Here is a 13811-nt window from a genome sequence, read left to right as displayed (position 1 = left end):
AGAAGGCTCCAGGAGTGAAGCCCTGGTAGGCTCTGGAGGCAGAGCCGGGGGAGGTGGCGCCGTAGGAGGCTCCAGAGGTGAAGCCCTGGAAGGCTCTGGAGGCAGAGCCGAGGGAGGTGACGCCGTGGGTGGTGGCACCGTAGAAGGCTTCAGGAGTGAAGCCCTGGTAGGCTCTGGAGGTGGAGCCAAGGGAGGCTTTAGAGGCGGAGCCGCAGGAGGCTCCAGAGGCGAATCTCTAGAAGGCTCTGGAGTCTTAGGGAGCAGAGCTGTAGGAGGCTCGGGTGGTGGAGCCGTGGAAGGCTCGAGAGGCCGAGGAGGCTCGAGAGCAATCTCTAGGAAGGCTCTGGAGTCTTAGGGAGCAGAGCTGTAGGAGGCTCGGGAGGTGGAGCCGTGGAAGGCTCTAGAGGCGGAGCCCTAGGAGCTCTGAGTCTCTGGGAGCAGAGCTGTAGGAGGCTCGGGAGGTGGAGCCGTAGGAGGCTCTGGAGGGGGAGCCGTAGGAGGCTCGGGAGGCAGAGCCATAGGAGCCTCTAGTGGCCGAGCCCTGGGAGGCTCGGGAGGTGGAGCCAGTAGGAGGCTCTGGAGGGGGAGCCGTAGGAGGCTCGGGAGGCAGAGCCATAGGAGCCTCTAGTGGCCGAGTCCTGGGAGGCTCGAGAGGCTTGAGGGGGGGAGCCTTGAAAGACTTGAGAGACGAAGCCCTGAGAGGCTTGAGAGGAGGAGGAGCCCTGAAAGACTCGAGAGGGGGAGCCCTGAGAGGCTTGAGAGGGGGAGGAGCCCTGAGAGACTCGAGGGGCGGAGCCCTGAGAGGCGGAGGAGCCCTGAGAGACTCGAGAGGCGAAGCCGTGAGAGGCTTGAGGGGTGGAGCCATGAAAGACTCGAGAGGGGACGCCCTGAGAGGCGGAGGAGCCCTGAAAGACTCGAGAGGCGAAGCCGTGAGAGGCTTGAGGGGTGGAGCCATGAAAGACTCGAGAGGCGAAGCCGTGAGAGGCTTGAGGGGTGGAGCCATGAAAGACTCGAGAGGCGAAGCCGTGAGAGGCTTGAGGGGTGGAGCCATGAAAGACTCGAGGGATGGAGCCATGAAAGACTCGAGAGGCGAAGCCGTGAGAGGCTTGAGGGGTGGAGCCATGAAAGACTCGAGGGATGGAGCCCTGAAAGACTCGAGAGGCGAAGCCGTGAGAGGCTTGAGGGGTGGAGCCATGAAAGACTCGAGGGATGGAGCCCTGAAAGACTCGAAAGGCGAAGCCGTGAGAGGCTTGAGGGGTGGAGCCATGAAAGACTCGAGGGATGGAGCCATGAAAGACTCGAGAGGCGAGCCGTGAGAGGCTTGAGGGGTGGAGCCATGAAAGACTCGAGGGATGGAGCCCTGAAAGACTCGAAGGCGAGCCGTGAGAGGCTTGAGGGGTGGAGCCATGAAAGACTCGAGGGATGGAGCCCTGAAAGACTCGAGAGGCGAAGCCGTGAGAGGCTTGAGGGGTGGAGCCATGAAAGACTCGAGGGATGGAGCCTTGAGAGACTCGAGAGGCGAAGCCGTGAGAGGCTTGAAGGGTGGAGCCCTGAGGGACTTGAGGGGTAGAGCTCTGGGAGGCTCGTGAGGAGGAGCCCTAGGAGGCTCGTGAGGGGCCCTTGGAGACTCGTGAGGCGGAGCCCAGGAGGGCTCAGAGGGGCGAGCAGAACCCGGCAGAGCCGTGGGATACTCTGAGGGCGGAGCAGAACCCGGCAGAGCCGTGGGAGACTCTGAGGGCGGAGCAGAGGTCTGCAGAGCCGTGGAAGATTCTGAGGGCGGAGCAGAGGTCTTGAGCACAAGACGAGACTGGGGAGAAGGGGCCCTCTTCCTTCTCTTACGTCTTCGGCCAACAGGGGACGTGGCCATGGGGACGGTCGAGGCTACAGGCGCTGGCTCGCTGACCGTGGCAGACATGGGCGCTGGCTCACCGGCCGTGGCAGGCAGGGGCGCTGGCTCACCGGCCGTGGCGGGCATGGGCGCTGGCTCGTTGGCCGTGGCGGGCATGGGCGCAGGCTCGTTGGCCGTGGCGGGCATGGGCGCCGGCTCGTTGGCCGTGGCGGGCATGGGCGCCGGCTCGTTGGCCGTGGCGGGCATGGGCGCCGGCTCGTTGGCCGTGGCGGGCATGGGCGCCGGCTCGTTGGCCGTGGCGGGCATGGGCGCTGGCTCGTTGGCCGTGGTAGGCTTAGGGACTGGGGCCGTGGTAGGCTTCGAGACGGGGGTCTTGGTGTGGAGCGCTGGTTCAGTGTCTGCCTCCCCCACAGTGAACGAGGAACCAGAGTACAGTAGGGCGAGGTCAATAAACTGAGCCAGGTTAAGGGGGCAGCGACCACCAGGCATTAATGATGAGGTTGGCTCATTCAGACCACATTGAAAAATGGTCTTCAGAGCCACCTCATTAAAATTCACCTGGTACGCCAGGACACAAAAATCCATAATATAAGCCTCCACGGTTTGGCTTCCCTGACGCAAACCCACGAGTTGGGCCGCTGGGTCCATAATGCCGAGGGCGGGGTTATGGGTTACACCACCGCTGCCTCGCATAAAAACCCCTTGGTCAGCGTCTGAAGAGCCGTAAAACCTCTCCGGGGGTGGAGAGCTTACGGCGCTCAAAAACGCATGGGAAGCATAAACGGGCTCAGGGGCAGACACAGGTGACGCAGGGTGACAAAAATCAAAAATCGCGACGTACCTGCTGGCCCTGGCCTGTGAGCGCGCGATCATGCTTCCACACCGTCGCTCCTTGCGCTGAATGTGACGAGTTCCTCCGCTCTAGTGAGTCACGCGAATCCTCAGCGCGACGCATTGTGACTGTCTTCGGTGAGGTTGGTTATTCTGTAACCCGACACACACACACACAAGTAGAGACAGTCACAATGACGGATGAAAACTGCTTTATTAAATTAAAGCAGTCCGGGCAAAAGTACAAACAAGGGGCAAATCCGGGAGAGTAGTCCAGGGGAACGAGGGTCAATGTCGGGGTAAACAGGATGAATAACAAGAGGGGACTAGAGGGAGCAAAACACAGGGGAACAAGAAGAGTTGGCAAGCTAAGAGGAAGACAAGAGGAGTTCAGAACTAGGCGAGACTAGCGGGGGGCAAAGCACGGAAACTAAATACACACAATAACCAACACCCGTGAAACGGAAGTGCTGGGTATTTATAGGGGAAGGTGCAGGTGTGAACAATGAAGGTGACGAGACGAGTGCAGGTGAATCTAATGTGTGGGGATAGGAAGCGCGTGAGTGCAAGTGGTCATAATGTTCAGGCTGAAGAGCCGAGTGCGCCAGAGGGGGAGATCGCTTACTGAGCGAGAGCTCGTAAAAGCAAAACTGGGCGTGGAAGCCCGATGGAGGAAAAAGAGCGTTCGCGCTCAGGGGGGCGGAGCGAGGGAGCGGGAAGCGAGTGCCTGTGTGCGAGACGGGAGATAGTGTGCGTGTGTGAGGAAGCTGAGATGGGGCAGAGAAAAGGGGTTCGTGACAATTACATTTGAAATCACTCACTCTAAGCTACAAGCAGGAAACGACCAGGCTTGTTTTGAAGCTACGGGAATTGGCAGACCAGGCAGTGAGGGCAGGTCAAGTCCAAGTCAGAACAGGCAGAACGTGGAAGGCAGAGGAGTTCGTAATCCAGGCGGTTTCAAGACTGAAGCATCAAGGGATTGTTGGAAGAACAAAGTCAGGGAGAACATGCCTTGGATGTGGGGTGACTTCAAAACTGTGCTCAGCAGCCTCCCGAAAACAGAGGTAAGCAATGGTAGTTACAGAAGTAACTAGGATGGAAGAGGAAGGGTATAAGGTTAGGGCAGTCAGCTAGCAGCAGCAAGGGCGCTGGACCATATGGGAGGGGACATCTGACAGAGTGTTAGGATGGGCTGACCTGTGGAAATTACCACAGGCCAGGCTAAGTTTTCTGATAAGATCCACCTACGATACCCTATCAAGTCCTAGGAATTTGTCTCTGTGGTATGGCAAAAAGGAGAGTTGCCCCCTCTCTGAGGCCCCAAGAGCAAACTTTTGGTTGGGTGCAAGACTGCCCTGGCACAAGGTTGGTACAGGTGGCGGCATGATCAGGCTCTGAGGAAGCTGGCAGAGATCCTAGAGGTGCATAGAGTAAAGGCAAACAAAGCCAACCATGCTCCCCAAGGGCAGGGTGTTGATTTTGTTAAAAAGGGAGGTGCCGCACAAGACACGGCACGGAGGGAAGCCAGATCCCTCTTGGCACCTGGAAGTGATTGGTCAATGATGGTCGACCTTGGCCAGCAGCTAAAATTTCCTACCGAGGTTGCCATTACCTCCTTGAGGGTGGATGTAGTGTTGTGGTCAACTTTAGCTAGGAAAACTGTAATTATTGAGCTTACTGTTCCATGGGAAGAGGGTCTGGAGGCAGCTTATGAGAGGAAGAAGCTAAAATATGCTGATCTTGCCGCAAAGTGCAGGGAAAATGGATGGAGGTCTGCCACCTACCCTGTGGATGCCGTGGATTTATGGAAACATCAATGCAGCATCTATTTAGAAGAAGCTATTTTTGGCATTGTAGGAGCAGCTTTAAAAATGTATTTGAAGGAATTGGCAGAGGAAGCTGAGAAAGGGAGTTTCTGGCTATGGTTAAGAAGGAAGGACAAAACGTGGCAGGTTTAGAAGTAGGAAACTGAGGAATAGGGAAGCTGGGTGATATGTGGTGATGGCTTGTGCTGAGGTAGTATGCCATACGGAACCGGTGGCACTGAGTAACCAAGAGATACGATGCCAGTGCCAGTAGGGTACTGAGTACGCATCTCAGTGCCAGTTGACCAACGGGCTGGCGCGTATGGTCGTGCCGAGGTATTATGACATATAGAACCCTGGTTGAAAGTAATTTGTGAAGGATGTCTGGATGGGAAGGCATGGATGAGAGGTGTTGAGGGGATCCGGTGTCCAGCAGTGGTGGGTGGCAGGGAGACGTCCATGACCGCTGCCCCACCACCAGGAGATGTTCCGGGTTAATGGGGCAAAACATTGAAGATGCGTACCTCCCAGCTGATGTCTCCACATCTGGGCTGAAGGCACTGGTGGGGTTGCGGCAGGCAATAATGCCTGTTAATGCCTGCTGGTTATTACAGCAGCCTATGCATCTGTTTTGAATATTATAATTATTTCATTTTTTAATATATATAATTTTTTTCTGTGGTAATTAACATAATGCTACAAATGCTGTTGATTGAGCTTAACTTGTACTGAACCTGGAACATTTCTTTAAAATAATTTAAATATTCAGAAGTTGCAGCATAACACACAACATACAAACACAACTTCATGTTATTGTGCATAACGTAGATCAGAATATCATTAGGCAATAAAACTTACAGTATACCTAAAAACACATCTTTAAGTGAGACAATGTGGTTAAATCCTGTCTTTCTACAGCATCACAACAACCGTGCGAAAATGAGTAGTCTTGAAATTGATTGTGTACCTCAGGCTAAATGTTGGGCAGGGGTGTGGTGAGATTTTGCACAAGCCTGTCTGAGATTATAGACTTTGATGGGGTGAGGCTGTTCAATACATAATGGGAGCAAGTATGAAAATGTGAAAACAGGAAGATTGCAAAGAGAGCACTCTGTGGACATATTAAAATGAGTGCTTCAGCACACAGATTTTCTTTCTCAGCAGCTGTCACTCACACCTACCTCAAACAACACAGCCAATGCAGTGATCTTTCCTCCTTCTCTGAGGGCCTCATCGAGGTCACTGAATACATCTGCCTCATAACAATATATCTGCATCTGTGCCATAAACAAACAATATCTAATCAACACAAACTATTTTATGAATTATAATGCATTGATAATGTACAGCTGGTCATAATTGCAAAACAAACTCTGACAGTGTGATCAAGAGCCCTACACAAAGCAGAGAACACCTTGTGTCACCTTGAACGTGTTTATTTTGTAATAATAATGAATTGGCTGTGCATAATAAATAAAATGGACATGAAATGTTGAATTATTTTATGATTTTGTGAAACTAGCACAGCTATGTAGGAAATGCCTGACAACAAACAATTAATCACCCCCACACACACACAATTTTTAAACTTCACATCTATATCAATGGAGTGACATAATCAAAGCAATGGTGTGAATATATAACCTAATATTTCTAAATAGCAGGGTTTTTCAAAAATACAGCATGTCTTAATTTTTACATTTACATTTATGCATTTGGCAGATGCTTTTATCCAAAGCGACTTACAGTGCACTTATTACAGGGACAATCCCCCCGGAGCAACCTGGAGTTAAGGGCCTTGCTCAAGGGCCCAACAGTGGCATCTTGGTGGTGCTGGGGCTTGAACCCCTGACCTTCTGGTCAGTAACCCTGAGCCTCAACCACTGAGCCACCACTGCCTGTAATTTTTCAACCCCTATTGCATGTAGCTGTTTCTTAAATATGTAAGGCTACACAAGTAATTGTTTTAAATCAAAATTAAGACATCAATCTGCAATGACACTTATTTAAGTTCTAAAATTTAAGTAATCAAAAATGTATTTCTATGCAAAAAATGCAATTCAAAATAAGCTGTCTCAAAAGCTAATAGAGGAGATAATTTCATTACATAAAAAAGGTCATTGCTAAAAGTACATTTCCAAGGCACTTCAATTTCCAATAGTCAAAGTTGGCAGCACCATTCATCATTTTTTTAAATATGGTACAACAGAAAACTTCTTGGGGTGTGGAAGAAAGCAAAACTTCACCAAGGGAACATTGACTCCAGTTGACTGAATTTTCAAGAAGTAAATAGGAAAGACCTGTGGAGTCCTGGAAGAAGGTTTTATAGATGTATAACACCACAGTCAAGCATGGAGGTGGGTCAGTCCAGTTATGGGGTGTTTTGCGGCTGCAGGATATGGCTATCCTGACTATGTGACTGACACCATGGATTCTTTCAGGTATCAGGCCATTTTGGCAAGAAACATGTGATGCCTTTAGTGTGTAAATTGAAGCTCGTGATCACTAAAATCACATTGCAAACATTTGTTGGGATTTCAAGGAAGCAATGCCAGCACAGAAACCAAAGAATGTGAATGAGCTGGAAGCTTTTGCTCATGAGAAATGTGTAAAAATTATAATAGAGAGGTGTCCGAAGCCTGAGAACACTTACCTGAAACATTTATTTACTGTTATTAAGGATAAAGGATGCTCCACAAATTATTGACTTTGGGGGTTGAATATCTTTCACGCAACATTTGTGGAGAGAATTAGTTATTTTTTATTTTAAAATTGGGGTAAACTGAACTCTTTGTTCTCAAAATCACTCAAATGTGTATTAAAACCTTACTTTGACTGTATACTGAGGTTTTAGTTAATGTGTTTTAATTCACATCATCAGAATGAATTACTGGTCAGGGGGTTGAACAATTTCGATTGCAACTGTAGTTTAGCAATCATTCTACAAAATGTCTAAATTTGACCACATTACACCACAATTGGTCCTTGATCCTCTGCAATTTGCATATCAAGCTTCTAGAGGGGTTGAGGATGCAATCTTAACTGTATTGCATCTGTTGCATTCACACTTAGAGAAACCAAAAACTCATGCAAAAATTTTGTTTGTGGATTTCTCATCAGCTTTTAACAGTATTTCTCCCAGTACATTAGCTGCCATTTTGGCAAAATATTTTTTTATAGATAGTAGGACACTTGCTTGGGTGGTAAACTTTCTAAGTTCTAGAAATCAGCAGGTTAAAATAGGAGGGTCCATTTCAGACAAATTGATTTCCTCAGTCGGAGCTCCCCAAGGATGTGTTTTATCTCCGTTACTATTTATTTTATATACAAATTCTTGCGTGAGTTCTTTCAAAAATAGACATATTGTAAAGTATGCAGATGATACTGCTTTAGTGAGTCTTTTATACGATGGGGAGGAAGAACATGGGCCTGTTCTGGACTTTTTTTTAAATTGGTGTGAAAATTTAAATCTTATTTTAAACATTTCAAAAACTAAGGAAATGGTTATTGATTTTAGAGAGAAAGAGCAAAGTGAAACTCATTTTACATTAATTAACGGGGAGCAAGTACAGTTAGTGACAAATTATAAATATCTTGGTGTAATGCTGGACAATAAACTTAAGTGGGATGTATGGTCTGACTGTGTAAGTAAAAAGCTTCAACAGAGAATGTACTTCTTAAAGAAATTACTGTCCTTTAATGTTCAAAATAGAACACTGTTGATGTTTTATGGGGCTTTTATCGAAAGCATTGTGTCTTTTTGTGTGATTTGCTGGTATGGTAATGCCTCAGAAGAGATCATTGGGGAAGGTGGTAGTAACAGCAAGTAAATTACTAGGAACAAAGTTAGAGAGTATAGAGAGTATATACAAAGGAAGAGTGTTAAACAAGGCTAGCATCATTGTGAATGATAAAAGGCACCCTTTATCCTATACTTTTGAACTACTACCATCAGGTCGACGATACTGCTTACCTAGATGTTTAAAAAATAGGTTTAAATTTTCTTTTATTCCTCAAGCAATTAAGTTTTTAAATTATCCTCCCCCTAGTGGTAGTAGATGAAATAGATGCTAGACTGGATATCTTAATTATGTTTACTATTATATTTTATTTTATGTATTCAAATTGTAAATAATATGTTAAATGTGAATTCACCAAATGTTGGGTGAGTTGCTGTACGCTGCAAACGCAATTTCCCTACGGGGATAAATAAAAATAAATACAAATACAAATACAAAATACAAATTGATATTATATAACATTTGACCACAGAATTCTGGAACTAACCAATCTACAGAGCTGTGTAATAAGGTCTGAGAACAGAGTATACTGATTGTTCTGACAAAAACATCTTACCTCCAAGGGGAATTTCTCTCCATTGATGCTGTGTTCGGAGCCGTCAGAGGAGGCATTGCATAGGCCCCAGTGGAAAGTGATACGTCCCACTTTAAACTTGGACCTGAGCCCCCCTCCACTAATGTAGAACTCTCCTCCCACGTCGATGGCCACTGGAGACAAACAACAAAATTCAAAAATGAAGGTTTTGGAGCCACCTTGCATATTTTGCGATTATTGCTTGTATTTGTATATACTGTATTATATTTATCATCTTGGTTTATTTACACTGCATTTGTTGTTCAGATGTTTTGTTTAGAAATTTATGGAGATATACTTTTAAGTTGACAGCCAGAATTGCCAGGAAGCATGGGGTCATGACTTATTTAGGGGTGTGGTTTTGGACAAGGGAGGAAGTTGGGCAAAGAAAGCCGAGGGGTGCTTCTCATTTCCTAAATTGTGCATCCTCGTTTCCTCGCTCCTCCGTCCTATAAGCCTGTGATCCGGAAACCAGTCAGTGTGCCATCTTGAAGGATGTATCAATTCTCTAAACGCACCACGAGGAGGCGAGGATCGAGGATGGAGAAAGCTTATCGAGGACGCTTGAGCAAGGAAACACAGGAGCATCCTATGCAGAAGACTTTTTGGTCGAGGCACATGACGCACACATAAATTATCCTCCCCTTTTACACCTGGTCAAATTCAAGTTTCACATTTACAGTTTAAATAAACCATAATTGTCACATACTTCAACAGTGTATCTAGAATTATTTATATAAGATACTGCATATGAATGCAAGATTCATGAAACACCATCTACAAGGAAAGGCAGTGAGACCTTGCGCAATACATTATGTTTTAAAAGTAAAATTTTCTCACCAGTTTTGCCATCATTCTTGACTGTGGAGTAGTCTGAAGTCTTTTCCTCCCAGCCTTCTAATCTCAGCTTCTGGAATTGAACTTTGACCTGTGTCAGGCTCTCCTCAATGTTTATAGGTGACTGTTTGGCATTGTTGCATGATGGGTATTTCTTGGCCCAGTTGTTTTGGTTTAGAGTTCCTGAGGAGAATAGACTTTTATTGGGCAGGTAAACCTCTTAAACTCATTATACAAACATTAGTGGATGAACTTCTGGAATCCTAACAGAGGCTTCAGTACTATGAACACACACAAGCACACACACTCACAGCTATACAGGTGCATCGATAGATATGTAAACAGTGGTTAACTGGTAAATTAATCCAAGCCTTCACTATGGAGGTCCCAAGAGCTCAAAAACAAAGCAGATAAACCAGGTCACCAGCAGTTCTAGGTCATAGCCATTAGCATGTCAATAGCTGTATTACACCCCCAGCAGACACATAAATACTGGTAGAATACAGTACAGTTGAGTTAAATACAGTACAGCATAGTCAAACACAATAAACACAGTGTTATTAGGCATAATGTGATTCGGAAGGTCTACAACCCCCTTAACCGTAATAACCGGTTAACAGACAGCCTCAAGTAGCTTAATGCTTATTTAAAACAGCCGTATAAAAACAGTCTCCCAAGTTCAGTAAATAGTTGCATTTTCAATAATAAAAATAATAATAATGGTCCCAATAAATGGTTCTTTAGCTTAATAATATATATTGGTGCTATTAATGTAGAACACAGTTGTGCAGATACCGACTATTGTACAACTGTTTTAAACTTGGCTAATCCAATCAGTTTTTAGAGACTTAAAAATACATTTTACAATATCCGATAGTTTACAGGAATAATACAGAGCCAAATCTTATGACAGCTTTACAGAATGCAGAATCACGATTTTCCGAATCGCGGTCCCCTGCGATATACTCCCAACCGCAAACATTTCATTTTAACCACATTTAGCAACACACAAGGTAATGATTTTATATTTAATAGAGTAATAGAGTTCATGCTGATGTTGTGATCCAATTGTGAACAAGGACAATTGGATGCCTGACCAGCTGCAGCAAGTGTTAATTCCCTCAATGTATCAGAGGAGGGAAACAGAAGTTAAATGTTTTCACCCCTCTATCATTAACACCACCACTTCCCTCTTTCCTTTGCAAAGAACTTTACAGAGAAACGAGAACAAACAAAGCACGATTTATTTGAATGTGTTGGTATTTGTTTACTAGTAGCCTCCGCCTCTGACATCATCAGGATGCGCCGGTACAGAGGCTATAAATAGATGTGCCACAGGTGCATCGTCAGGTCTTTTGTTTGTGTGAGTTGTGTTTCTCAACCAGGTTAAAAACTTTCTATTTTCCTCTGCTAGGAGTTAGAATTTGTTAGGCGTGTGCAGAAACCTTTCTCTTACAAAAAAATAAAAAAATAAAAATGACTGATAAACAAAGCAAGCGGTGTTCCCGTGTTTACGCTCTATAGCTGAAACGGGGAAACACCAGTTTTGTTGTGCGAGCATTGTGATCTGCTTTCAGTCAAAATGCTTCACGCTCGTCTCACTTACTTCCGAGAGTCAGCACCCACTCTCGTATGGATCTGGCCAAGGAGCGAGAGAAGGGTTCTTCCCTATCGCTCGCTCTCTCCCCAGATCCAGCCGGTCCTTCTCTTGATCTTGAAGCGCGCTCCGGCGCCTCTTCGGTTCATGAGGGGGACGCCATATCTCTTGAGTCTGCGGACTTTGAGCTACCCACCTCTGAGCGTTACTCGCAAGATAATAAAGCGGCTGAGGAATTGCTCGAGGTGGTTACTCGGGCGGTGGCCAGACTACAGCTAGACTGGCCATGCGAACAAATGCTCCAAGTTGGAAGACAGATTTCTGTCTGGTGGCCAAAGGAAGGGAATGCTACATCAGTCCCAAGTTCTAGATACTAACCGTCAAGACGGCCGAGTCTCAAATCCAACATCACGTTTGGTTGGTCACGATCGATCTCATGGATGCATATTTTCATATAGAAATTCTGTCACAACACAGGAAGTTCTTGAGGTTCGCTTTTCGGGGCGAAGCTTTCCAATATCGGGTTCTTCCATTCGGCCCAGCTTTATCACTCCGCACATTTATGAAGTGCATGGATGCAGCACTGACTCCTTTGCGACTCTGGGGCATCCACATACTGAATTATATAGATGACTGGCTGATACTAGCACAGTCACAAGAACTGGCATTACAGCACAGGGATATCATCTTAGCTCATCTGGTTTCTCTGGGTTTGAGGCTCAACGTCAAGGAAAGCATCCTCTCTCCCACTCAGAAAACTACCTATCTGGGGATCATATGGAATTCGATCATAATGCGGGCACAATTGTCTCCCGCTCGAATCGAGTCCATTCAGAACACCCTGAGCAAAGTCAGGCTAGGCCAAGGTTGCACTGTTCGTCAGTATCAATGAATACTAGGTCTCATGGCATCTGCGTCCTCGGTGATCCCTTTAGGCCTTTTGCACATGAGATCATTTCAGTTGTGGCTCAAAGCCAATGGATTTCATATAAGGGCCAGTCCCCTAAGGCTGATAAGGGTTAGGCGCCGCATGCTACGTACCCTTTCTATGTGGTTCAGACCCCGGTTCCTCACTTTGGGTCCCACTCTAGGTGCGTCTTGCTGTCACAAGCTGCTAATGACAGACGCCTCCCTGACAGGCTGGGGAGATGTCTTAAGTGGTCGATTGCCACATCAACTGTCTCGAGTTGATGGCTATATTTCTGGCCCTGAAGTACTTCCTCCAGTATCTGAGAGGCTGCCATGTCTTGGTGCGGGTGGACAACACAGCAGTAGTCTCTTACGTAAACCATCAAGGAGGTCTACGGTTAAGCCAGAACAGACTGGCACGGCAGATTCTCCTTTTGGCTCAGGGCAAGCTCCTGTCAATCAGAGCATTTTATATCCCTGAATGCCAGAATGTGGGAGCAGATTTACTGTCCAGACAGAAAATACCGGCGGGGGAGTGGAAACTCCACCCTGAGGTAGTGGAACAAATCTGGTTGAGATTTTACAGAGCAGAAGAGGACCTCTTCGCCTCCCAATAAACAGTGTAATGTCCCCTCTACTTCTCTCTGAGTCACCCAGCCCCCCCAGCCCTCCTCCGGTTTCTCTGCTCCCAGGAGTCTTGGCCAGAGTTCGCAAGCATGGGTCCTGCCACTTACTAATGCACCGCGTTGGCCGAACAGGGTATGGTTCTCGGAGATAATGTCTCTCCTCAACAGCTTGACTTGAGCGATTCCGGACAGGAGGGACCTACTCTCTCAGGCACAGGGGACAATATTTCATCCCCGGCCCGAGTTGCGGAATCTTCATGTTTTGGCCCCTGAAGGGTACCAACTGAGGGACACTGGGCTTTCACCTGAAGTTATCGAGACCATTCTAAGTGCTAGGTCTCCCTCTACTAGAAGTTATGCCAATAAATGGGGTGTCTTTGAAAGATGGTGCAGTCCACATAATGCAGATCCAGTTAACTGCCAGATTGCTTCAGTTCGGGATTTTCTGCAGGAAAAATTATCAGCAGGCACATGCCCCACCACTCTCAGGGTTTATGTAGCCACTCTGTCGGCTTGCCGTGCCTTGATTGACAGGCGTACATCCGGTCACTTTTGAAGCCTTCTGTTCCCTGCCGTTTACAATGCCTGATCAGGAAAGACTTTACAGACTGTGTCCAGTCCGTGCCCTTCAGGCTTACTTCCACCGCACTAGCCAGTGGCGTATGTCAGGGCAACTATTCGTTTGACATGGGGGCCGTAACAAGGGGTCGGCCGCCACCAAGCAGACAATGTCGCATTGGGTGAGGGATGCTGTTGCCCTGGCCTATGAGGGACTTTGCCAGAAGGGATCAGGGCTCACCCTACCAGAGGTTCACCAGATACGGGGAACTGTTGTGGAAAAAAGGCGCACATTATCACCTTTGAAAATGGGGAAAGGCACTATGCAAGCGGTACACCCAACCGGCCACCCGGTCTACCTGCTGTTACCACATAACACTTTTCCTGAAGGAAAGACAGCACAGACCCGACGGCACATCTCTGTG

The 13811-nt window shown here is 47.1% G+C and overlaps 1 protein-coding gene across 3 annotated transcripts in view; it reads right to left on the bottom strand.

The window, feature by feature from the left end:
- Positions 1-13811, bottom strand: part of LOC127640617 (receptor-type tyrosine-protein phosphatase zeta-like) — an 88034-nt gene that overhangs the window by 38707 nt on the left and 35516 nt on the right. For all 3 annotated transcript variants that reach the window (XM_052123274.1, XM_052123275.1, XM_052123276.1), the window contains exons 3-5: positions 9700-9879; positions 8842-8993; positions 5667-5762 (exon numbers count right to left, since the gene is read on the bottom strand). In XM_052123274.1, coding sequence (XP_051979234.1) covers positions 5667-5762; positions 8842-8993; positions 9700-9879 — 428 coding nt within the window. The remainder of the gene's footprint in view (positions 1-5666; positions 5763-8841; positions 8994-9699; positions 9880-13811) is intronic.

The sequence above is a fragment of the Xyrauchen texanus genome, chromosome 49 (genome assembly GCF_025860055.1).
Source record: "Xyrauchen texanus isolate HMW12.3.18 chromosome 49, RBS_HiC_50CHRs, whole genome shotgun sequence".
In the NCBI taxonomy this organism is placed as follows: domain Eukaryota; kingdom Metazoa; phylum Chordata; class Actinopteri; order Cypriniformes; family Catostomidae; genus Xyrauchen; species Xyrauchen texanus.
This window is presented reverse-complemented; position numbering and strand designations above follow the sequence as displayed.